This window comes from Emydura macquarii, unplaced genomic scaffold, assembly GCF_026122565.2.
Source record: "Emydura macquarii macquarii isolate MOO-44397 ecotype Brisbane River unplaced genomic scaffold, CSIRO-AGI_Emac_v2 contig_2699, whole genome shotgun sequence".
In the NCBI taxonomy this organism is placed as follows: Eukaryota; Metazoa; Chordata; order Testudines; family Chelidae; genus Emydura; species Emydura macquarii.
In genome coordinates, this window is record NW_027132836.1 from 2,662,899 (window position 1) to 2,690,191 (window position 27,293).

At 41.2% G+C, this 27,293-nt stretch overlaps 1 protein-coding gene across 1 annotated transcript; it reads left to right on the forward strand.

The window, feature by feature from the left end:
* Nucleotides 1-1,175: 1,175 nt before the first annotated feature.
* SLC6A4 (solute carrier family 6 member 4) lies at nucleotides 1,176-26,653 on the forward strand. Its single transcript, XM_067565882.1, has 13 exons — nucleotides 1,176-1,694; nucleotides 2,925-3,059; nucleotides 4,007-4,226; nucleotides 4,473-4,611; nucleotides 6,123-6,257; nucleotides 8,156-8,259; nucleotides 9,382-9,509; nucleotides 10,029-10,141; nucleotides 11,276-11,407; nucleotides 12,759-12,858; nucleotides 13,223-13,323; nucleotides 16,157-16,324; nucleotides 20,869-26,653. The coding sequence occupies exons 1-13, from the start codon at nucleotides 1,247-1,249 to the stop codon at nucleotides 20,941-20,943; spliced, it is 1,998 nt and encodes a 665-aa protein (XP_067421983.1). The 5' UTR covers nucleotides 1,176-1,246; the 3' UTR covers nucleotides 20,944-26,653.
* Nucleotides 26,654-27,293: the final 640 nt, after the last annotated feature.

Below are 27,293 nucleotides of genomic sequence, written 5' to 3' on the forward strand. Positions count from 1 at the left end.
AAAGGATGGGCAGGGGCCTTACTGCCTCAAGTGGTCAAGTAAAAGCTGTGACAAGCTACCCGAAATGAGACAGATAGCTTAACAGGAAATGAAAACAAACAATAGCTAAAAGCAAGAGAACACCCCACGCAAGGGAAAGAAGGAAGAAAGCTCTTGGGAGGACACTATTTACAAAGAGGAGTTTTCCGCTACCTTAGGTCATTTCACTGTATTGTCAATAAGAGACTTGGAAAGGACAACGCTGATCCTATTAGGATGTCATTTCTAGTAATTCTTTGCTGCTGGTCTGGTCTCCTCTCTATGGATCCAGCTTTCAGACCAAGGGAAACCTGAAGATGGGTCTCCCAAACAGAAGGGGTGTTATTTAATTTTTAAAGTTAAGTGTATGAAGCTCTCACTTGATAGTTGGGCAGCTCAATAACTTCCAGTTGCTATTTCTTTTTCACTGTTTTTTAAAAAAATAAAATATTAAAGTAGCCCTGACCGTCTTCTCCCTTATTAATATTGCATGGAAACTCAAAAGATTGGAAAATGTATTTAATTCAGAGAAGGACCTTGCAGTTTGGATACTTAACTGAACCTTCCCCTAAACCTCTTGCACCTGTCAAATGGGGCTGATTTGCAAGAAATCTCTGGTGAGATTTCTGGAGAGATGTGAATATGAAAAATAATTTTCAAATATGTAAATATTTGTTTAAGTAAGGCTTGCTGTCTTTTCCTTAGGCATGAGTGTACCTCAAACAGTACAGCTAGAAGTCATGGGATGCAATTATGAAAGAGAAAATGCAGGCTGGATAGCAAGCAAATTTTCTCCCCAGTTGTGCAAGTCAGGACATAAGCCCTGATTGTGACACTGGTGTGGTTCTGCTGCACAAGGAGGTGATAGGCTATGGCAGGACCATGCTGGGCTGTGCATCCCCAGGAACGCAGTGAACCCAGTAGGGCACATGTGCAGGACAAGTTTGGGAACACAGAATTATCACCTAAATGATACTTCTCTCTTTTGGTGTGGTTTTATTTTAAAATAACCTGTTTTACAGCAACCAGCAAGCCTTGTCACAGTTCCACTCTTCTTCTCCTTCTTTGAAGCTGGGTGTGTCTGCAGTCCAGTGGATGTAAAGACTGGCGCGTATCCAGTGGCAGTGGGAACAGGGAGCTTCAAGCAGCTACTTGATACAAGGGGACACTCTGGTGCTGGTGCAGATCACTCACCAATGGACAGCAGCACAATCTTTTAACCAGCAGAATGGAGACGTCATCCAGCAATGAGACCCACCCTCTGACTTTTAAGAAAGAGCTCTTGGACTGTACGGAAGGTGAAGATTGCAAAGAGAATGGACTCCTGGTCAAGAACCCTAAATCCGCCCTGCAGCTGGTGGAGGATGGGAATAAGGTCCACCCTGGCCCAGGAGATAAAGGGGAGGCAGGTCAGATCTCAAATGGCTACTCAGCGGTTCAGAGCCCAGTCCCTTGCAATGGAATGGGAGATGGGGAAGATGTTCCGTGCACTGCCCCATCAGCCACAACTACCACCACCACCACTTGTGGAGCAGAGGCTCAACCGCAGCTGATGGAGCTGGAGGAAAGAGAGACCTGGAGTAAAAAAATGGACTTTCTTCTCTCCGTCATTGGCTATGCAGTGGATCTGGGCAACGTGTGGCGATTTCCCTATATATGCTACCAAAATGGAGGAGGTCAGTGCTCAGCCCTATATGGCATTCCTTAACAGCTGGCTCCTTTGAGTATAAATGTGCCAGTTCTATGGCTCAAGTTAAGCCCTTGAGACCAACAGTAAGCAACACGGGATTATAGATTTATGGGGCAAGAGGAACTGATTTAGGAGAGAGATTAAAAGAGCAAAATATGCCTAGAGTCAAATAAGGGTTGCTGGGACATACGCATCAACTAATAGATGAGGAATACAAACACGAAGGTGGAAGATGAATTATGTAGAATGGTGCAAGATCCAGCATAGCTAGAAATCATGGGATTAAAATAAGAAAAGGAAAATGTAGATTTAATACTAGGCAAAACTTCCCGACGCTGAGATCAGCTGGACTGTGGAACAGTCTCCCCAGGGAAAAGGTAAGAAGCCCCATCCCAAGAAACATTTAAATTCGGACTAACCAATATACCAAATAATTTCAGGGCTATTGGTGCTCAGTACTACTGAAGATTCAATCAAACAATGATTGTAACCAGTGAGTGCACTGAAGATGGACCTATGTCCCCTTAATGCACTGTGGCATTGCACCAGAGGAAGAAATTATTTTATCTTTTGCCCCATCCCGCTGCTGCATCCATGGTAGCCAATAAAATCTTTGTGAATTTCCTGTATGTTTGGGTTCAGAAGCCTGGGAAGAGGAGAACTGTTGACAGGCCCTGCTAGGAGACAATCTTACAATAGTTCAGAGCTTCATTCCTTTGGAAATTTAAGAGCCAGACTGTGACCTTCCTCACTATGGTGAGCATAACCTGTGGCAACTGAGAGTTGGTTTTTCAGTCATTTGTGAAGCTCCAGCATGGCACACAGTAACTGATCTGCTTTGGTGCTTATGGCATTGTTCTTCAGAACAGACAGGTGCCACACACAGCGGCAAGCAGTTACTTGCACGAATAGTTCTATTGAAGATGATGGGATTAGTTGTGTGAGTAACTGCTCACCAGTGTGACTAAAGGGGTCATAATCTGGCTCTTCAGGAACACACCCACTTTTTATGAGTCCCGCTTAGTGTGCGATTACATGAAAGTTTGACTGGTCTGACATCTCGAGATCATGGGGGTCACATAGGTTTTACTCTCATTGCAGTTCAGTGTGGTGCCTATTGGCGGTAGGGGATGAAGAATTGTTCTTTATGAAGTGCTGATAATATTACACCAAAAGTACTGCAAGAAGTTACAGTCATGTCCTTTCTTCCTTGCAGGAGCGTTTCTCATCCCTTACGTGATCATGGCCATCTTTGGAGGCATCCCCCTCTTTTACATGGAGCTAGCACTGGGACAGTACCACAGGAATGGATGTATCTCCATTTGGAGGAAGATTTGTCCTATTTTCAAAGGTAGTAAGGGGAATGAGAAGCTTATGATGATCCCTTCACGTAACTGGCAGAGATTTTCTTTCAGGGTGGAACAATTACTGAAAGTAAGAGATATCATGAAGGGTTAATGTCAAGTGGGTTAGCCCCCAAATTTATGTAAGAAAAGCTTTCTTGAAATCAAAAATTAATTTCTTTTAAAAGTCACGTGCTTTTTAAAAAAGCAATGTAAAGTTGTTTTATACACATAAACATTGCCCTCATTGTTTTCCAAACCAAAGGATGCAGCCTTGTACTCCTTTAGCTAAACCAGGAAGTGAAACTAACTCGAGACAGGGCACTCAACTTTCACTCTCCCAAGCCAGAAAACAGTGCAGAGCCATACCCTGAACATGGTAACAGTGAAAGTAAACTGAACTTTCAAAACTCTTCCATATTTGAAATGGTATTAGAAACACGGCTTGGGACAATTATTGCAAATCCATTATTTTTATTCCAAACAGAGATCTTTTAAACAAATTACCCTTCAGCTCCCTCCCATTTCTCTCAGCCATCTCATTGACAGTGATACTAGTGGATCTTTTATAGTAGCCTTTTATATGCTTGCTATCCTTGTTCACAGTACCCAACTTCAATTTTGTTCTGTTTTGTTTTGTTGGTTTGTGGTTTGGGGGTATGGAAGGTGGGGAAATTTGCACCACAGTCAAAACTCCACAGATTGGGGCCTGAATTAGGTAAGCACTTACACATGTTCTTTTCAGAACAAGGATGCTTTTCTGAACTGGGGCTTGGGCAAATCACTCTCACTTTCGGAAGACCCCACAAAGTTACAGAGCATTCTAAAAAAATATAAAGGGAGGCAACAGTGCATGTGTACTTCCTATTTGGATGCCTCCAGCAGCTACTGGGTTTAGTTCACGTGTATTTCCCACTCCTGGTTTTACTGGACCCAGCACTCTCTGCCTTACCAGGGATTGGCTTTACCATCTGCATAATTGCTTTCTACATTGCCTCTTACTACAACACCATCATGGCTTGGGCTCTCTACTACCTTGTTTCGGCCTTCACGGCGGAGCTGCCATGGACCAGCTGCAAAAATGCTTGGAACACAGGCAACTGCACCAACTACTTCACCAACAGCAGCGTCACCTGGACCGCACACTCCATCTCCCCAGCAGAAGAATTTTATACGTAAGTGCATGTAAGTGGAGACATCAATATCAGAAAGAAGGGCAGAAAATACAGAGGCTTTTCTTTAGAGGGGGATAGGGTATTATCAATCATGGCTTTTTTTTAAACTATCTAGGTATTAAAATGCATGCAGTTGTAAGTATATGTAGGACTGGGGGTGTCTTTTCTCTCTCATGATTCAGAGCCTAAGCACTCTCAGTATTTGTTACAAAAACATCAATGATGTGCTTTTCTCTCCTGTTTTAGCCGCCACGTTCTACAGGTGCAAAGGTCCAAAGGGCTGGATGATCTGGGAGGCATTAGCTGGCAACTGACCCTCTGCTTATTGTTGATTTTCACCATTGTGTACTTCAGCATCTGGAAAGGGGTCAAAACATCTGGCAAGGTGAATGCAAGAGGAAGTTGCTTGGTATAGCATAATTTTTGCAGCATGTCTGAAGCAGCTTACTAACATGAGAGAAAGTAAGCTTAGATTGTCTTCAGGACAGGGACTGCAAATTCACATATATGTGGAAAGCACCTACCACCTAGCGAGTGCTGCTATAATCCATATAAGTCATGATAACAGCATCTTGGATTGCTGTTCTGTGGATAAAGATCATCCTACCCAGGGAATCTGAGCAGGTGTGGAGGGAAATCTCAGATTCCTGCTCTGTTGAGCCACAGTTCCATTGTTTCTTCTTCTAGAAATGGACCCTTTTGTTTGCTGTCAGAGCAAGTTACGTTCCCAAAATAATAAATCTTTCCACTGGCAAAGCACCTCCTGTTTGAGGACCTCAAATCACTTTACAAAGCTTGGTATGATCATTCCTATTTTACAGCAGGGGATTCTGAAGTGCAGAAAGGTTCAGACCAATGTGTTCAAAAGGGTCAACTAAACCTGCATGGCCTGATTCTTGAGGGCCCACTCTGACTTTCCGGGGTGCGGAGCTTGTGCATTTCTGATTCTTTTCCTCTGCAGCTGTGAGTGCTCAGAAGCTCTGAAAATTTGGGCCTAAGTGCCTCCGGTTAGGCACCCAAAATCTGTGGGCACGTCTGAAAATTCTGACTGCAGTGACGTACTCAAGGTCACACAGTTATTCAACAGCAGAACCAGCAATGGATCTAGGAGCTCTGACTCCACGCCCTGCACTAACCACTATACCATGTTAATCCCTTTTCAGATGAAAAAAGACAGTGGTCCATGTACACAGATTATATAAAATTAGGCAACACGTCTATCTTCTGACTATTTAATGACACAGCTACAGCAAACCTGGATTCTGAAGCTGGAGTTGACTACCTCTCAGAGGAGAACGCACAACTATCTGTGAGGCAAACAGACTAGTGGTGCTGGATAAATTAGCTTACACCCCATAAACGGAAAGAAATTAAACCTCAACTCCTACTAACCTAAACACATTTCATCAGAGGGAGATGGAGATGAACAGACAGAACAAGACAGTGCACAAAGAAAGAGAACTGGAGGTATCAGGTGTGCCTGGAAATGGCCCAGGTGTATTGCTCCTTACAGTGAAGTGTTTAATGAAAAGATGTTTGGAGAAGGTGACCTGCGTGGACACTGATGTGATGGGTGTTAACATTAGGGAAAGCAACTTGACCTAGGAGGGGGCCAGGAGTCTGGACTCCTGGGTTCTAATTCTTAGCTCTGTTAGTGTTTCACTGCAGGATGTTGGGCAAGTCATAGAACTACTCTGTGCTATATTTTTTCCTTCTATTAAAGTAAAGTAATACATAAATTACCTTTATAAAGCACTTTGACAACTTTGAATGAAAGTTGTTATAAGTCTAAATATTACTATTCATCTGACACGTTGTTACCATTATTATCATCTTGCTGATTCCCTCAATCAGCACCCATGGCAAACACTGCTGTCTTAATGTTTTCTCTAACAGGTGGTGTGGGTGACTGCCACGTTCCCTTACATCATACTCTTTATCCTGTTAGTACGAGGTGCTACATTGCCTGGAGCCTGGAAGGGAGTTGTCTTCTACCTGAAGCCTGACTGGCAGAAACTCTTGGCCACTGAGGTAAGGAAACTGTTATAAAGGGGCAAGGTGAGAAATCTGAAGGGAGAATTGGTTCCAGCCTGTAAACTTGTACACTTAAATCTCTCCTTTTCAGAACAAGGCTACTGTCAGCTTAGTGAATAGGTGCCTAAGTATGGAGGCTGAAGCCTAACTTTAAACTCCAATTCTTTAAATCCTTGTCAAAAGTTTTTTTGCAGTGGTAATAATTATGCAAGGTAGAGAGAACCAAGTTGTTACTGCTTCTGGTCCTACTTCGCTGTCTAACTCTGAAGGGGCTCTTGAGACCAACCTTAATCTAAACTAGTGAATCAACTCTGTGGATCAGTAGATGTTGGAGTGGCTGGATTAACTGCCTGCATTTCAGAATTGTGCATATTGCCACAACTGAAACTCAAACCATTGGCCCTGTGTCAAGCCTCGGGAAATGAACCCGAAGAGACCCTCCTTTCCAGCCAAGTGATGCTTGACTCAGGTGGAAATGTCTCATACTCCATTCAGACACAGACAGCAGGAAACCATCAGACTCAACACACTAAGCCTGATGAAGTGAGGTGTGAAAGTGTGAGGAGAGGGAATACACCACACAGGCCTGCAAATACTACCAAGACTAGGAGAGAGAGCAGGTATGGGGATGAGACAATAATAAAACAAAACAATATGTCAACCCAGTGTCTGGTTCAAATTTGAACCCGTGTGGAAGATGCACCCAGGCCATCAGGCTCCTGAGTGCGTTTGCTTCACTACACATGAAAGTCGCTAATGGGGAGGGAGATGGAAAAAACCCAGAGCAATAAATACAACAAATACAAAGATTAAAAACTCTAATGTTTGTGAGTCTGCAGCTTCCCAACTGATATGGAGAGTTTTCAATGAAGAGGAAATGAAGAGACACCATTTTCTGATAAAGCAGCATCTCCAATAAGGAACCACATCTTCCTAAAAGCAATAAAGGACATTGATATTGTATTGAATATATCTGAAGTGAGGACAGCAGATTGCAATCTGTGTGCTGGCTGGCAGCAGAGGTCTGTCTAGAGGAGGTACAGGCTACTCGCACAGAAGGAGTATGTTAGAAACGAGCTGCAGTGAACTCCATGTTTCAGTCAAGAGGGGATAAAGAAACCAGGTCTTTTCTCTTCAGGGAGAGAACAGAGATCAACCATTTGGGGACGCCACACACTAAGACTCCAGCCAGCATACCACAGTGTTTTCGTAACCATGTCATCACACTTTTATCTGACTTAGCTACAACATGGTTGAATTGTGTTCACAGCTGGAGTTGTGCCCACACCACCAAATGTATTTGCAGCAATCCGGGGAGCAATCATGCAGTGCTTTAGTCCAGAGGACACGCACCCACAGACGCACATCGGGCAATGCACTCTGGATTTCCTTCTGCACCGAAAGCCTGGCGGAAGGAAGACAGGCCAAACTCATTACAAAGGCACAGTTACAATGCAAAAACAATGTGCTACACTGATTCCAGTAAGGCTGCCATATGTCAACCAAGGGTGCTGTCAAGGGTGAAAGACTGACAGCTGTCCCAGTTACTGAGTATTTACCATGCTGTGTATAGAAATGAGGTAGCATTTCACTTATAGTGACCTCCTGCAGGGATAAATCCACAACTGAAAATAAGTATGATGGCCTCGCTATGCTGGGTATTTACCTCTGCAACAAAACTAGGAAAGCATTTGTTACAATTCAGCACAAAATCTTTGATCCATGTAACAAGCTCTTAATAAAATGTTTGTTAAAATAGGACTAGACTATATACTGGGTGTTGAAATCTAATTATCAGCACCAGTGGACTGCAGAGTGACATTTTTTAGCGGCCAGATTCATTTACTCTGTTTAACATCATCTCTTCTTGATCCTCTGTGTCTTATGTTTTTCAGGTCTGGGTGGATGCTGCAGCTCAGATTTTCTTTTCTCTTGGTCCAGGTTTTGGGGTCCTACTAGCTTTTGCCAGCTACAACAAATTCCACAACAACTGCTATCAGTGAGTCCCACCTCATTGTAAGAAATATTCAATAAAAGGACGGGATAAGAGTGCAAATATTCTGGATATTTTTTTAAAAAAGGAGAAATGTTACAACCCAAGTAATTCTTGATCTCTACTGAGACTGCCAATAAGGGTGCCAATTAATACCGACTGTAGCGTTCAGGTCATGATGTGGACACCTGTTCAATGGGATCTGGACTGAATCCCCCACTGAACAGCTATCAGATTGTAACAATATTTAGTCTCTGCAAACAGATCAGATATGATCTTGGGAAAGGACTCTGTGTGGTTGTTTCCTTATTTTCTTAAGGATGATTATTATGTCCTGTGAAATGAAACTCACAAATCATCATTCTCTCTAAAGCTACTACTATATCATTCTGAATCCAGGATTAATCAGTTTAGTGTGGTGTGTAGAGAAACAGCCAAACAGATGTTGAATGAAACGTCTGAAGTTCTTACTTAAGACACAACAATTCAAAAGTCTATCCCAAAGAGAGCCCATATATCAACAGACAAACCAGAGTGTCCCAATGTGCTGGTCATAAAGTAGAGACACACCCTGTCTCATTACAAGATAAAACAGGACATCAGTAGTGCTGGGGTACAACTTTTAGAGATTCAGACTGCAATACACCGGTAGGTGCTAAATGGACACTATCACTTGATCTGGGAGCATGGTCGGTGATAATCTCAAAGTGTTTTAAAAACTACCAGTGCATATCAGTCCAGTGATCATTTCATCAGTGAAATACAGCTGCCTTTGGGGTAAAACATGGCAGACTGGTGGAAAACCAGCAGGGCAGGAGAACATGTAGCTAGGGACACCAAGACAAAGCCTTACTACTCTTCTGAAAAATGCTATGGGATTTTTAACATCCATGCAAAGAGAGAACCTTAATTTTTGGAGGTCTTTCCTAACAGACCCTCACACAGTAAACGATATAGATCAGTATTTATATACCACAGAAAGTTGAAGGGCTGAGCTGACACAGCCAGTATTGAAACGTGCTCCCAGGTAGTCTGGATAGTTCAAACTCAATACTGTGCCCTCTGGGAATAAGCCCTTCTTTCTGGCAGATGTTCATTCCCTGAGATGCATTGGGTTTTCTGTTCCAGGGATGCACTGGTTACCAGTACTGTGAACTGCATGACTAGTTTTGTGTCTGGATTTGTCATTTTCACTGTGCTTGGATATATGGCTGAAATGAGGAATGAAGAGGTGTCGGAGGTTGCCAAAGATACTGGTACGGTAACTTATTCTATTGCTGTCTTAAATTTCCTCTGAAGTTTCGATCAAATTTATTTGGTTACATTCCAGATGGGAAGGCATTCTGACCACCCAAACATGACCATCTGATCCATTTCAAATTGCAGGAGCAGGGGAGAGACCCTGGCCTGAACAAACATCCAAAACTGTGTATAATGTTTTGTATATAATATGATTAATCATACTGCTTTATGCCAAAGGCCCTACCATAAAACAGTCAGCAGCATATGGTGTGCTACACAGCTCCAAAATGCTTCCATGAAGAGAAAAGGATGTAGAAATCATGTTACATGTGACCTAGTGAACCTTCCTGTGGCTACACATGGTAACACTCCCCTGTGGACAAAGACATTTCCATTTGCTGGGCATAAAGGAGAGACACACCTTATCTCATTCCAAGATAAGACAGGACCCCATGTGTGAGTGAAATGGTCCCTTTTTTTCAGAGCAGTATTGTTGACCTGTAATAATCGCCTGTTCTCCCTCTTGTTATCAGGGCCCAGCCTTCTCTTCATTACCTACGCAGAGGCCATTGCAAACATGCCTGCTTCGACTTTTTTTGCCATCATATTTTTTTTGATGTTAATCACTCTGGGATTAGACAGCACGGTGAGTGGATAGCATTAGTGAGAGGGGCACACTGAATGGATGGATGGGGTTAAACATTTGGAATTATTCCAGCATGTGCCAAAACATACCTTCAGAATTAAAACATAACCTTTTCATTTAATAATAGAGCAACTATCCTAGTACTTTGAGGTCCTTAGATAAAGGGTGATAAATAGGAGCCGAGTGCTTTGCAAACATTCATTAATCTTCACAATCCCCTTGTCACAGAATAGTAATTATCATCCCTGTTTCAAAGTTGGGGAAACTGAGGCACAAAAAGATTAAATGACTTGCCCAAAGTCACAGAGTGAGTCAACGGCAAAGTTGGGAACAAAATCCAGAATATTCAACTTCTAGAATCCTGCTTTAAACCAGCAGATGATGCTCTCTCTCCTCTTGTATATTGGAAGCATTTAATTACCTGTCAATATGCAAGTCAGTGACATATTTCTGGGATTTTTCACAGGTAACAGGATTTAGAAGGTGGGAACAAAATGTGGAATTCTCAAAGTGGAGAAAAGTGCTATAAAGATTTTACCACGTGACCCACATAATTATTGCAGATTAAGGACCAAATTCATTCCTGGTCTGAGAAGGCAAAACTCCATTGACTTCATAGTCTTCGTTATAATGAGTCATTTACTTGTTGTTTATTATTTGTAATATGATAGTTCCTATTATGTGATATGGGGTGATTCGCACACATGAGATGAAATCCTTGTCCTAAAGACATCACAGTCCCTGAAGACATGATGGGATTTCTCAAGAGCAATCATCTCAATCCTATCACACTCAGATACAATTAAGTGCCCAAGGTTCATTCTCCTAATCATATCTTAAGGTATGTCTACACTTAAAACGTTATAGCGGCACAACTGTAGCGCTTCCGTGTCAGACGCTCACTACCATGACCTGACAGGTTCCCACATCTCTGTAGTTAATCCACCTCCTACCTCTGTCTACACTAGGGGTTAGGCTGGCATAGCTGTCTTTCAGGGGGTGTGGATTTTTCAATAGCCTGAGAGATGTAGCTATGTCGATGTAAGTTTTCAGTGTACACCAGTTGGAATGTGTGTGTGGGGAGTACGGGGTAATGCTTTCTTTCTTTCTGTGACTCTTTGCTGTGCTTTTCAGTTTGCAGGGCTAGAGGGGGTAATCACCGCAGTGCTGGACGAATTCCCACACATCTGGGGCAAGCGCAGGGAATGGTTTGTCCTTGGTCTAATCATTGCTTGCTTCCTGGGGTCATTAACAACCCTGACATTCGTAAGTACCTCACCCGTCATTGAGAAGTTCCAGAGGGGTAGCCGTGTTAGTCTGTATACAGCAAAAACAATGAGAGTTCTGTAGCACTTTAAAGACAAACAAATTTAATTTCTGCAGGCATAAGCTTTCGTGGGCTGCAACCCACTTCGTCATTGTGAATCTTGCTTATTGGCAGTAAGCTCTAGCTGACATCTGCAGGAAGGAAGTGTTTCCCAGACAGACTCTCAAGGAGTTCCACCCAATGTGTGAAACACTACCAGTCCAGTTTAGAGGGGTTGTTTTCCTTATGGGGTCGGAGACTTTCAGTGCAATGAATGTGAGCCGTCACACTCCTGGGGAAATCTGACAGTGTTGTAACGTCGCAAAGTTCCAGCGTGCAGTGCATAATGAACCACACAACTGCTGCTCAGACTGGTACTACACACTAAGCAGGTTCATTCCAGCTGTTTAACCCTTAAAACCTTTCCCCATGTCAGTATTTGCCCGTCTCTCTCCAAAACCCCAGCGTTACAAACTTAAAAATGATCAGTTTAATATTCAAAGGGCTAGAAATAAATTTCAAATCAACAAAAGAATAGATAAAAAATCCTGTTTTAGGAACTACCATAAATAGAATTTAATGAACTGGAGTCCAGAAGCTCCTGCACTGGATAATGACTCATATCTGAATCTGCAGCACTTACATATTCCTTCTCTCACACAGGCCAAATATTGCCCTAAGTTACACCTGTGCAATCACTGCCCAGTCATAGAGTTTCACGGCTGTAACTGCTGCAAAAACTGGCCCTAAGAGGTCAGCTTTTGCAAAAGATGTGGGGGAAAAATTCACTGGCTTTTTACATTCCACTGTTCGTTTTATGAGAAATTCCCTCCTGATTTAAAGCATTTACAAGGAGCCAGGTTCCTGAATAAGACACAATTATCCTTCTTTGTAGCTGAGTCTAGATCCAAGTGGAAAGAATAGAAATTAATGCTGCCTTTGTTTCCTGCTCAGTAACTAATGCTCAGGGACAAGAAGGAAGTTGCCATTACAAGGCGGGCACAGAAAGGCACAGATCGCATCTGATTAGCTCATTAAAATCCAACTAGAAATGCCTGCTGCTTCCCTTTCAGCTTTTCTGCATGACAATTCTATTCGCAAAGGATGAGCATAGAAGTTAAGTAAGCATAGTGGTCAAGTTATTAGTAGTGTCAAGGACTACTCAAGGCCAGAGCATCCAGGAAGTGATGGGATACAGTGAACTTTGCATCGGCGAATGCTCTCTTTCCAAATGAGGACAGTAGATGATTAGTAGCACAGAACTTCCATTCTGGGGATTTTGGCTAATCAGTGCCAAAATCTCTTTTCTAGGGTGGTGCATATATGGTGAAGCTGTTTGAAGAATACGCTACAGGCCCAGCTATCCTAACCGTGGTGTTTCTGGAATCCATTGCAGTGGCCTGGTTCTATGGTAAGATTGCTCCTGCAATTACATCCATGCCAACCAGACTCCTTGGCATTTGGCAAATAGTGTTTCTGCCAGCTCTGTGGACAGGGGCACTGATGTCACGTAGAAAAAGCAATTTACGTATTACTGAATCTGAAAACAAGGTTACCAATTCCTTTGTCGTGTAAGCACAGTACAATCTTGATTAACCAAATGTGAGGGGAGACATTGAATAATTGTGGCTAATGGAGGTTCTTGTGTAATGAAAAGATTGCAGGGCACGTGGCCACACTGTTTCATGTTGGAGGTTAAATCCATTTCCTGGTTATATCCAGGTTTGAATTATTTTTTTCTCCCTGTCACCTGTACCCTCCATTTATTTTCATAGGCATCAACAAGTTTTGCAGTGACATGAAGGAAATGCTGGGCTTCACTCCAGGCTGGTACTGGCGAGTCTGCTGGGTAGCCATCAGCCCTATCGTCCTGTTGGTGAGTTCATGTTCCCAGCCCATGACAATCACAGGTTACTAAAGTAATACCTTAGCGTTCCAGATATGGGAATTGTATTTACATAACATTTGTCTTATTCTCTCTAATGCCAGCTTTTGGAAGCAACAATATTCAATCAGAGGCAAATCTTATAAAAGCAGCTAGAACAATTCAGCACTGAGGAGTTTTTTTTTGTTACTTAAATAAATGATGATGATCCTGGAAACCTTTAATAACCTGCAACGCAGGTCAAGACTAACGTGATCTTTGTTGCTTTACATTTATTTCAGTGAAGTAAAATAGTAAAAGGTGATGATGATAAAAAGTACAGAAGAAAGAGAAATTAAGATAGTTTGTAAATCTGTTGTTTGAACAGCCACTGCCTGGCAACTTCAGAATACACATAGCCAAAATTTATATCACCAGATACATCCTTCATAAACCCATCATCAGAAATGGGAGCCAGTGTCCCCACAGCTGACTCGGCAAAGTTATTACTAACATTTTTAAACAGAGCCTTCATTCCCTGTTCCAAAATTAGTTCATCCTGTCTTTTATTGTTGCTTGCCTTAGATGAAAGGAGAGTAAGTCAAGGTGGAGGTTTATGGAAGCAAAGTGTCTAGATTTAAGGCTTTCGCAGTGAACTCAAAACAACACTGCTGGGATGATTAATGTGTGTTTAACAATTTTCCATTTTATTACCAGTAGACAAAGGAGAAAAAAAAGCTATAAATAGATGTTTAATCACAAAAATAATGTACACAATATTGTCCTCTTCATGATCCTGAAAGAATAAAACTAAATGACATGAAGAACAATAGGGTTCAGTGACATGGTTACTAGGCAAAACTGATATTTACAGTCTCTATGGAAACTAAAATAAGAAAAACCCAGAAGTAGGTTTGGTGGCTCTCTAGGGAAATTTTGCTAATCATCTAGTGCCAGAAATCCTCTGATGAAATCCTGTGAAAAGTAAGTTAGGATCCTTCCCAGAATAATCACTAACACTAATTTTGCAGCATACCAGTTTAATACTTAAGCAGCTTAGGTTTGACTTCAATGGGAACTGAAAGTACTGAGCACGTCAGAGGGTCAGATCCAATATAAAACTGGAACTCTGCAATCTTAGTACTAACGAGTAAGAAGAGAAATGTATAAATCCAAGAACTATTGCATTCTACAAGCCAATTTGAGGTACTGGGGATCAAACCACAATGATCTCTGGCCTATAATCAACACCAAAGCTGGTGAGATTCAGAAATAATAACCATACAGTATCTGCATGCAGTGGACAATGAATCAGATTCCGGACAAGACTGACAAATGCAATGAGTTGCTGCTGTAGACAGTGGAAATTCCTTTATTTGGTGTTAAGGAAGAGTTTTAGAAGTACCTGAAGAAAAACTAGAGGTTCCATATTCCCTCAAAGAATCCTTGAAACATTTATACAACTAGTATAATGCTATTTAAGCTTGACAGGCATGGAGTCACACAAGAAAACACACTCTTATCTATAACTTTTCACCGTCTGCCTGGAGAAAACATTCCAAAAGCTGGACTCTGAAGAAAAGTGCATAAAGAAAAAAAATGGTACACGAACCCCTTCAGAGTTACAGGTGACATTTTTGTTTAACCCCTAAAGAACTTGAAGCAATAACCTGAGAAAGGAACATGAAAAGCAAGAAATATAGATGTGTGCTAAATAAGCAGATAGTAAAAAATATTTTCTAATGAAAACGTGGAAGAGAAAAAAAATCACACTAGATCAGAATGAATTATAAACTATTAAGAAGCATATGTGGGCCAAGCGATGCATGGCATTCCAAACCAGGATAATAAAAGGGAGAGAGGAATCAAAGATGGATGAATCCTCTGGAAGGTAAACTGTGTTTTCAAAAAAAAATTCTCTCTCCATTCTCTCACCCCTGTTCATTCATTACCAGACCCAAGGGATTCTTGATCACATTGGATTCCAATGGAATTTTTTGGTCTGCTCTTAAAATTCAGTAGAATTTTAGAATTGTTATTCAAATTTGCAATACCAGATCAGATCTCTGGTCCATTTATACATCCAAGGGCTACCACAATCCTTGGATGTACAAACTGGAAAGTATAGAGGTGATTTTTACCTCTGTATACAGCATTGTTGAAGCTGATAGTAGAATACTGCATCCAGGTCTGGTGTCCACATTCTAAAAACGAAGTTGGCAAAGTGGAGAGGGTGCAGAAAAGAGCTACAATAACAAGAACCAATGGCTGGAAGTTAAAGCCAGACAAATTCAGACTAGCAATAAAGCACACATTTTTAACAGTGAGGGTGATTAACTGATGGAACAAACTACCAAAGGAAATATTGTACTCTCTTGGCTCTTGACGTCTTCTAGAAGATATGCTTTAGTCAGACAAATTATTGGGCTCAACACAGAGGTACCTGTGTGAATTTCTATGGCCTGCAATCTACCAGTGGTCAGACAAGGTGATCTAATGGCTCCTTCTGGCTTTAAAATCGATTAATCTAGGCCAATATCCTGTCTCTATATGTGGATTCAAGAAAACCCAGAAGAGGCCATTATGGAATAAACTGTCCATAAGGGGAATTTTCTTCCTAATATCTTGTCAGTTAGAGTTGGCTTATGACGTAAGCATGAGGGTTTACGTCCTTTCTAAGGTAAGTGTGGATTTTCTCATTATTCATGTAAGTGCTTAATTCTTTTTTGAATCCTGCTAAGTTCTTTGTCGCAGTGATATACTGCAGCAATTGATTCCAAAGGCTAATTATGTGCTATGTAAAAATATTGTGTATTTATAATATTTTGTTGGATTTTTATTTCAGTTCATCATTTGCAGTTTTATGTCCAGCCCTCCTGATCTACGACTTTTTGATTATAACTATCCCTACTGGACCACTATAGTGGGTTACTGCATAGGAACCTCCTCTGTCATTTGCATTCCAATCTACATGGTTTACCTGTTGATAATCACCCCAGGAACATTTAAAGAGGTATCTGATGTGTTCTATTTATTCAACTTCATTTTTGGTGAGGTGCACCTCTCTTTAAAAGTTAAATCATGCCATTAATACAAAGGCATGCTGAGTTATTATAGCGGAGTGTGCCAGCTCTGCAATAATTAAGGTGGGGAATTCCTTTCTGTTTAAAGAACAACTCTTCTGAGTGCTCTCAGAATCCACACGGTTGCACAGATTTACTGTCCCTCATGGGGATTTGGGGCAGGCTTCATGATTTTGAAATTTGGGGTCTTTTGAGCAAGCAATTCCTGAGATACAGCTCTCCCCCAGAAACCAGCTTTTCTTAAGGTTGACAGATTCTATCACCTTTTTTTGCTCAGAGCTAAGGTCTCAGTCATTCAACATTCACCCCAGCTAGTGCAAGGGGCCCACTAATCTTTTGGAGGAGCAATATGACAAATGGTATTTGCAAATGAATTTGGCTCTTTAGACAGGCACATGCTAACGCTTGCAAGCCAAACAGATTACACTTGCACATGTGGACAGGCTAGATGAAAGTGTTACTAGCCATACATGACTCTCAAGACCTGTGACACTCGAGGGGACATGTTAGGGCCAGTGAACCTGAGCAACACCCATGCACTGTAAATTCAAACCCAATCCTTAGTAAAAAGCTGAAAATGAAAGCTAGGCATCTTGCTACAATCTGCCTCTGTCCCAGGGTCTTTTTTTTATTTTGGGGAAATGTACAGCAGAAACTTCAGCTGACATTTGTGCTATTTCAAAAAGAAAATAAATGACACATGGGAATGCTCGCTGGGAAAGGAGGAGGATTATGGGAACAGAGGAATGGGAAGGACGAGGGGTTTGGGTCTTCAGGGAGGCAAGGGGAGGATAGATGGGGATGGGTGGGAGGAGAGGGTTGTGGGGCTCAGGTCAGGGGGGAGGCTGAATATTATGGGGGAGTGTGAGGGTGACATGGCGGCGGGTGGCAGGATAAGTAGGAGGAATTAGAGAGCAGGCATGCCTGTCAGCCCCACATTCTTTTCCATGTGTGTGCTGGGAACAAGGGGGCCCTGACTCTCTGGAGGTGTCTGAGCTCCTCTCCCTACCCTTTCCCATGTGCACTAGGATCTGTGGGAGCCCTGTCCCTCTGAGATGTCTGAGCCTCCCCCCCCCCATGTGCTGGGATCTGGGGGACAAGTCCTCTAGAGGGATCTGAAGCCCTATTCCTGCTACCATGTGGAATCTGGGAGGCCCTGTCACTCAGAAAGGGTCTGGATCCCTCTCCTTGCCTCCCTCCCTCTCATTCAGCTGAGAACATCCCACTGAGACGAAAGGGCCATTTCATGCTTCTCAGAGCCTGCTTTGAGGTTTAGCCTGTGCTGGGAATCTGGATACAGCAAAGCAGTTGCTGCTGATTAATTTCATACAGTATTATAGTGGAGCACTGTCCAGTCCTGCTATTGTTGAGATTGTGAAGATGTTTCTGTTTAACAGTTGTGTCTTCTAAGTGCCCTAAAACCGTCATACTTCCTTGATTTGTTTAAAATGTACTGTGCTTCACGGGGGTAGGATAACTGATCCATATCTGAGAAAAGGATTCCCAAGATATAGCCCCCTGAAACAAACCACTTTTCTTAGAAGTTCACTGATTTTTACCCATTTTTTGTGCACACCTGACTTCTCAAGTATTAGTGGCTTAAATGTGACAGGGAGGGAAGGGTGAGGTGGAAATGGAGGCGGGGCAGGGGGTGGGCTACATGTTTTGTGGGATGATGACAGAGGAGAGTGGAGTCAGAGAGAAACACACCAATCTTCTGTCATATACTTAAAGTTCCTGTTGTCCCCATGTAATCAAACTTGGTTTTGGGACCATGTCTCGATTCCTCTCACTGACCCTGTTAGTAACTACAAACGCCAAACATTTCAAAGCACAGCCATTATTCCTATTTCACTAACAAGATGGGAGGTGGAGGAGGCACGCACTTAGGCCACAGGGTTGTTGTGTGATTCCTAACAGAAAAAACAACAGACTGGGACTCAGAAAACCTGGGCTCTGTTGCCACCTCTGCCTCATGCTTGCTGGGTGATTGTGGCCATGTCATTTTATTCCTCTGTACAGCAGGGATAATGATGTTTCCCTCCTGGGTAAAGTGCTATGAGATCTATTGATGTAAAGTGCTATGTAAGAGCAAGGTATTATCATCATTACCTGGCCCCAATTGCATGACAACTAAAACTGCCTAAACGACCAGTGACTCCTACCAACCACATTTCTCTGTTAAAAAAGCTAGGAAATTCACTGACAAAAAACTTTGCTAATGGAGAGTTAAGGTTGACCGCTGGTCTCTTGTGTCCTCCTTGATTGCTGAGCTCAGCAAAACTCAAACGTTTGAAAACCAGGAAATGAAACCTGTAACCTGAACTCACTCTCCTTGGAACAATGCCCCAATACACTCATAACACATGCTCGCACTCTTTGCACAGTACTACGCAGAAGCTACCTACACACACCTAACACTTGTGCACCAAGCGGACTGTATGGAAAGAACAGCACATCTGATAAATTTTACAACCTCTTCACCTTGTGCACATGATGTCATCTCACACTGTGCTTTCACTTACCCTTCATTAAAACCACAGACCACACTCATCTCCCACCTGGATGTTGAGAATCCCTGAGGCAAGAAGATCCTGAAAGGGGGTTCTAGGGAGGATGGGGCTAGGCTGTTCTCGGTGGTGGCAGATGACAGAACAAGGAGCAACGGTCTCAAGTTGCAGGGAGGGAGGTCTAGGTTGGACATTAGGAAAAAGTTTTTTACTAGGAGGGTGGTGAAGCACTGGAATGGGTTACCTAGGGAGGTGGTGGAATCTCCATCCTTAGAGGTTTTTAAGCTGCGGCTTGACAAAGCCCTGGTTGGGATGATATAGCAGAGGTTAGTCCTGCTTTGAGCAGGGGGTTGGACTAGATGACCTCCTGAGGTCCCTTCCAACTCTAATGTTCTATGATTCTATGATTCTATGATTCTATCCCTGTGCCCTACTACTACATAACACAGAGCTGAAATATGGCATACTGCATCTCTCAAGGTCCACATGGACTTCTTTCCTTCAATTACACACAGGACGGCTAGGGAGAGGGGTTATACACAGACCCCCGGATTGTCTCATGTCACAATCACAGCTCTGTTAAACTCTCCAGTTAACCCCTCCCCTTTCAATACGATACCTAACACAGTGAATGCAGCTGGACTGCACTCAGACAGTTCCCAGGGGCTACTGCCAGCTCCAAGGGAGGCAGACTACAGTTATGGTGGCATGATCCTTAATTCTGTATTTCCTGGTTTTCAGAAGTCTGAGTTTTGCAGAACTCATCTTTCTGGAAGGACACAAGATACCACGCTAACCTTCTCTCTGTGTTAAAGTTTTCTTGGTCAGTGAATATTTAAGATGGTTAAGTGCTGAGAATTAGTGTTTGATAGGAATAATATACTTTAGTAAAATGCTTTACGATCTTGGATGAAAGGCACTATAAATGTGCAAGATAGTAGTAGTAGTACAGTGTGATGAGTGTTTTGCCACATTACCCTGTTTTAATCACAAGCTTTATCATTGCATGGACTGATTACTTCTGAATCTGTTTTGGAAGGGGCAGGGGGAGGTAGAAGATAAGAACTGCTTTGCTCTGACAGTCAGCCCACAAAGAGTTCTCTCAGGCCTGGTCTACATTTGGAAATTAGGTCAGTATAACTATATTGCTCAGGAGTGTGAAAAATCCACACCCCAAGTGACACAATTGAACTGATCTAACCCTCAATGTAGACAGTGCTAGGTCAACGGGCAAATTCTGCCATCAATCTAGCTACTGCCTCCCTGTCGGCATAGGTAGCGTCTTCACTGAAGCGCTACAGCAGTGCAGCTGCAGCGTTTTAAATGTAGACAAGCCCTCTTCAGCAGTAGCAGGAAATATGCATCTCTGCTGGCCACTACAGGAGGAGGAAATTCTTATTTTGGATAGAAGATAGGAGCCTAGCAATATATTCCAAAGAGGTTCAGCCAACTCTAGCCATAGGCAGAGGAAGAAATACCCATCCCTAAATCCATAAAGACACACACCCCTGCTACTTCCACCATAAAAACCAAACAAAACCATCCATCCCACATTTTACACAGGATCCACAGCAAGCTGGGATGGAATTTTGGGAACTTTCATTATTTATATGTAAATATCCATTCAAAGGAATTGCTAGTATTTAAGTAAATGTAAGTAAGTAAATGATCACTAGTGCATTAATGCAAAAGCTCTATAAATTTGCCTGGAGGCTACAATTTGTCAACTAAAAAAATATAATACTTTCTACTTCTATAGCACTTTACATCTTTAAAGTGCTGTACAAATGAACTAAATTCTACACCACCTATGTGAGGCAGGTGAATATGTATATCTTTTAAAGGTGGGGTAGATTTTTCTTTAAGATAAATCCTTTACAGTGTCCCTTTTCAAGTAACTGCAAAATTCTAACTGAAATCTAACTTTGCTCAACTTTGTTTAATCTGTGTTTTCTTCTCAACAGCGTATTCTAAAAAGCATTACCCCAGAGACAGCCACAGAAATTCCCTTTGGGGACATCCGCATGAATGCAGTTTAAGTTAACATTTTTGGGAGAGAGGAAGAGGTGTAAAAGTTAACTTTCCCCATCTTTCCCAACCCTCCATACTCCCTTTTCCAAAGAATTGAGTTTCCAGCTGAGCCAAGGAATGGGAGGGTATTTTCCATGAAGGCCCAGACAACGGCAACGTGTACCTAGAAACTTGGTGCCTCCAGCATACAGATCCAAGCATTTCAACAAAATCTGCTGCACACTTCAAACCAGACTACAAGTTCACTGCTGAACTGATTCATTTTGAAAACATGAGGTGTGTAGGTGAGAGAATGCAGTTACTCCATGCATGGGCACTGGGGCTGTTTGAATGGGTGCACAAGTGCATAACCCACTACAGAATGAGTATCATCAGTTAGGGTTAGATATAGAATCTCAAGTCTGTGGCAGTACTCCTGTATTTTTCTCAATGTGATCATTTGTACTGGACCATGTTGTATTTGCTTCTAAAAGCCTCATTGCTTAAACTGAAAAATACAGGAAAATAGTTCTGATAGCCATATATCACCCGAGTAATAGTTTTATAGCTTAAAAATAATAGGACCCTCAGATCCTTGTTTTGCTGTGGAGTAGGCAGAGAAACAATCCTGAAAAGCACCGTGTATGAAGACTGGATGTAGAGTCGCGCACACACTTGGTTGCATTATCCTCCTTGCTCCTTATACCACTTACTTTTCTGTACGTTATGGGACACACCAGTTTCATTGGTTGTTTCTTCTATAACAAATGCTCCACAAAGAATGATTTTTTAAATTCTGGATTTCACAAAATGCCCAGCCTCTTCCTATTCTCCTCTGATACCAGTTACACAAAACACTCGGCCCACCATCTCTTAGTCATCATAGATCAGCTGGCAAACATGTAAATTGTTAGCAATTGCTATTCTCTGGTACAATCTCCCTGTCTCTTTTAGCTGCATATTCATGATGACATTTTACAGACAGACTTAGCTTATTTACTCCTGTAGAAACTGAAGCCCAGTGGTGAATTGTTTGGAGGTGAGATGTCAGAGGCTGGACCACCAGAGCTATATAGACTTCTTTTAAAGCTCGTTTATGGGAATCAAACTCCACAGATGCAATCTGCTGGAGCCTGTGTTTTTTCTTATTGTTTCCTGTGGCAAAACTAAAGCTTGGGGTAACACTTTAGACTGGTTGGCAAAATCATGAAGTCTAATAATTCTTACAAAATGTCATGAAAATGTACTAAATCAACTCATCCAGCCTTTACCCTTCAGATAAAGATAACGAAAAAACAATGATATTTTACTCATTCTGGACCAGTGAAGACTACAACAGTGATGAATTCTAATTGTAACTGTTGATATATACTTATATTTTGAGGCATTTAATTGCAAACTAAGTTCTATGCACATTTAAATTAATAATTATGCCTGTTAAGCCAGAGGGCAGGTTAAACAGTGATTACTTTTGAACCCAATTGCATTAGCCAAATCAATTGCAGGACCATGGAATGACTATGCAGTTACATGAACATTGCTTAGTTAAACCTACACAGTTAACATGTAAGTAAAGGAGACATGCTTATATTGTTATCCTGTCACTTGAAGCCTTACCAAATTTTATCATCAAAACTGAAGCTAAAACAGAACATAAAATCTCCTTGTACATCATGATTTGCTTATGTTAAAAATGAAGAAGTTGCCATACATGAATTAATGTAGGTAGGCATTAAGAAATTTCTTCTGAAAGAAAAACTGTACACTGATACAATGCTAAAAAGAAACTATTATTTGCACAGAGTGCAACCATTATGTGTTTGCCTTTTGAATACTACACATTTTCATCTTCTCTCACAAGACTTTTCTGCTAATGCAAAGAGATACCCATTTCAAAGACTGACTCCTACACTTGAGCTGCAGATTTAAGATCACTTGTTTTGTAGGTCTCTAGCCCAACTCATTACACAGAAATAATTTAGAGAGATGACAGATTCATTTTGTCTCAACTGCTGACAAAGGTTTACTAGGACCAAACAAGTCATTTCTACAGGGAATAATGTCTCTCAGTGCCATGAGAAAGATCAAATGAATCCATGTGTCACTGGATAATGACTTGCAAAGAATAACTTTGCAATTTATCCCTCCAATTACGTATATTTAGAAACAGCTTCTAAGATGGACTTAATTTTGAAGGGGGACACATACACAGCATATCTGCAGGATTTGAAGAAAAGTTGTTTAAAATATGTCGTGCTATTTTTTAAAATGTATAAAAACATCTACAATTTAATATTAAAAATTAAAACTGACCATTCAGAAAATTAGAAACCATTTGATACAATTGTCAGAACTTCAACTTTTCTGTCATAAATTTATTGCTAAAAAAATACATATGAAATGACAGGGTGGGGCAGGCAGGATACTCACGTATTCCCAGCATCAAGTGTGGGAAGGAAGAAGTCTTACTATATCTTCCATATTCTACCTAATTTGTGTCCAACCAATACCAGTGTTTATTTGTTCTTTTTAGATGGATACATATTCTAAGCTGAATTGTTGCCTGAGCCAGCGGTGTTCCTGTTCCTTGCTATGCTCATTCAATGACAGCTTTTCCCAGCGCAAACAGCACTGTTTAAAAAGGGATCTTTCCATCTCTGCTTTCTAACATACAATAAATAGAGTTGCAAAAATACATTTGGCTGCCTTCTGTCAGGAAGATGGGGGATGGTTAGATTCAGAGAGTGCATTATTTGCATTGAAACCAAAGTTTGCTCCCCAAGGTCTTGTGCAGAAATTGGAACTCAGGACGTAAGTTCTGGTAGAATAATAATTTTGCAGAATAACAACTGCAGAAGGAAGGTGGAAGAGTACTGGGGCTCTTCTGCAGTACCATTATGGATGTAATTGTAATTGCAAAAGAAAAAAATCTTGACTTGCATTATTTAGACAATACACAACAATCTGATTTTCCCGGTGGTTACAGCACAGAAAATTGATTCACACTACCCCAGAAGTACCAGTGTTTGCTAGAGAACTAGGAGACAACCAGGAAGTCCTGAGTGCAAAAACAAGCTCTGCCACTGACCCACTGTGTAACCTTGGGCAAGTCATTTGTTTTCTCCATCTGTTTCCCCAGATGAAAAATTAATATAAACCTATTTGTCAGTTTCACTGGAGTTTTGTGAGGATTGATGGCTTTTTAACCATACTTTGAAGGTGAAAAAACATGGTAGACATGCAAAGTACTAGGAAGTAATTTTCTAGAAGTATGCAGTCAAAAGAGTCATAATTGATGCTACACATTTATATATTGTAAAAGGTAGATGGGCTGAACTGTGCATTTGCTCAGCATTACTGACAGGACTAGAACATAACTGACAGCCGCTCAAGAAATCCTACCTCCCTCTAGAATATTTCCTCCAGTAACCAATAGAGTCTTTAAAAAGTTCATGTAATCCCTAAGAACAGTATTGGCTCTTTCCTCCATTGCTTTTTCAAAAGGAAAACTAGTGTAATTTATTTACAAAGAATATGGACCTGATCATATAGCATAATCATATCAGCTTGCACAAAGTGAGTGTAAAATGCTACCAAATCAGAATGATAGCACTTTACATTCTTTTGCATGGGGTTTAACATGACTTCACAAGGCACTAGGCAGAGTGGAATCATGCCCCTTGTCACTAAAGAGGTTTTTAGTTAATTTTTTATTATATTCAAGACACTGGCAACCTGATCCAACTCCTAGGGAAGTCAATAGGATTGTTGTAACTGACTTTACAGATCCCTAAACATGAAACCACTGCCTTGGCAATCTGATGAAGCAAACTAGGACCCTGATTCCACAAAACACTTAAAGAGGGCTTAACTGTAAGCATGTGAATAGTTGCATTGGGACTACTCACATACTTAAAGTTAAACTCATGCCAGGTGCTTTGCTGAATCAGGGCCTTCGACGGAAGCATCAGCTTCCCCATTAAAAAGCTTTGTTAATCCAAAAAATTCAAGTTGTTGTAAGGCAAATTCCACAATTAAGAAACTGGTTAACCTGGTTACCAGGCTATGGTAAAATTAACTTGTGACATATCTTTGAGTCATTGAACCACTGACTGACTGACGATTGTACTTGTATGCACTAAAGGAAAGAAAGTGTATGCTAATGTTGGGACAGGTTTAGTTACTTTTTAATCTTTTAATTCTTTCTGAGGAATGAGCAACAGGCACATTATGGATATCTAGAGTGTCAACAGAAAATTCAGATTTCTGAAGAGAAAAGTTTAGATGAGGTGGGCCTCTTTCTAAAGCCCTTGAAACTACTTATACATGATAGCTGGGAGATGCATGTTACTTCACAAAACAAGAAAAATCAGAAGTGGTATCACTTTTCCTCTCATTCCTGAATGTTCCTTAATATTGATGATAATCAGTATGACCCAGTATTAAAATACTGGGATACAGCACAATCAGGTTAAGTAATGCCTACATTCAACCCCACCAAGATGTGTCATTATATTATTAGAATGTGGTAGTATTGCCCACAACGGGTGCTGTGCTTTCCAAACACAGATGAAAATATAGATCCTGTACCAAAGAGCATTCAATCTTGTCCATAAGCAATAGGGGAAGGAACCATGAGAAACCTTTTCTTTGCATTTATTATCTATTCTGTGTTACGAAATTGCAGAAATGCAGCATGTTCTCATTTACAGTCTTGGGTTTCCACGGAAGGCTGAAGACTGGAAATGAAATTTCAGGAAGGAAAGTTCTTTAAGAGGACTGTAAATGTGGGGTACTGCATAATCATCATGGGCCGGCTGAGAACTTTGCTTCAGGAAAGTCTATCTGCTGTTGAAGCCCAGGATTCAGAGTTCAGTAAATACAATACAGATCATTTTAAACGACTCTAGACTCTTCACAAGGAAAATCCATACTGAGGTCTTCCCAGTTCATTCCGGGAACAGGGAGTCAGGAAGCCTTCCAAAAGTGTCTTAAAATGCACAGACCTTTCTTTTTCAGTATTATGCAAACATACCACACACCCTATATTTCATGCTTTAAAAGCTGAGCCATCAAGTTGCTTTAGTTTCTGTGCACTTGCAGGTTGATTTGAGGTTTTCTAAATCTTGTCACAGGTTGGTATCATAACAGTGGATTAGGAAAATCAGTCATGCCAAAAGATCTCTGACTAGCCCAGAGACAAGTAAACTGAGGCCATGTTGTCTGACCTCATTTATTTTTATCATTAATACTTTACTTTCTTTTCACATCCTTCTGAAATCATTTATGAGTAATCAACAACTATCCCCTCAGCTCAACAAGTCACTGTAGATACCTGTATTAGACATGGAACTTTACACCTTTGGCAAAAACCTTAATTCTTAGGATGCCACCACACAGGCTACATTGGATTTGGAGGCATGTCAGGCAAATGGATTCTTTCTCCTGCTCCTAGGCTCATGTGCCACATCACTAGAGCCACTAGAAAGTTGCACACCTCATTATGAACAGTGATAAGGGAACTTCCAAAACCAGTTTTATCTTTGTGAACTGGGAGTGTGTTTACCTTTCAGACTTTAGTAAGAGAATTATACTGGAGTTTTATTTGTATATTCCCTCTAACTTGTATATGATGCACCTGTATTAATTTATGTAGCTGTTTAATTATGAATGTTCCAAGCTGGATTGTAAGTCATCAGTATGTGCCTTGTCTTGTCAATTGTTATTGTAATAAATTTAATATCATAATAAATATGCATGTGTCTGTCCCATCTCTTGTGGGAGGTAACAGCATGGACTATAAAGGACACGTTTTCCAACAATCAGATTCAGTTTCAGCAAAAAGCAGAGTATCTACACAGTTCATTAGGCTGGCAAGACTGCTTCAAAATAAGGCAGAGTATCCCCTTAACTGTTTATATGTTGGCCCATCCTTGAAAACATCACTTGAACTCCACTGTAAAAGGAATATTCAGGATATTTGTTTAAACAGAATCACAAAAGCAAACTCCTCCACCTTTGGAATAGATGCTTAGTTACTCAATAAACTTGTGTATCAAACCAGCAGATATGTGAACTGGCATGGCTTTGCATTTAGATTTTTAAAACATCTCTTTCACTTCTGTATACGTAAGTCAGATGAACAACATAGCAAGACAGTAGGCAAACTGACGCAGTTATAGTTGAGCACCCATGTTTGATTTATGTTTCGGTTCAGGACATATCTACTGGGAATATTAAATGTCACTCTTTTAAGACAATTCAGTTTAAGATTTTTGTCTTGATTCAAACCTAATGCAAGCAAGTGCAACTCCAATGACTGCACTGGAATTGAACCCAAGCATAACAGGAATTTGGCCTAAAGTCATCAACTACTATC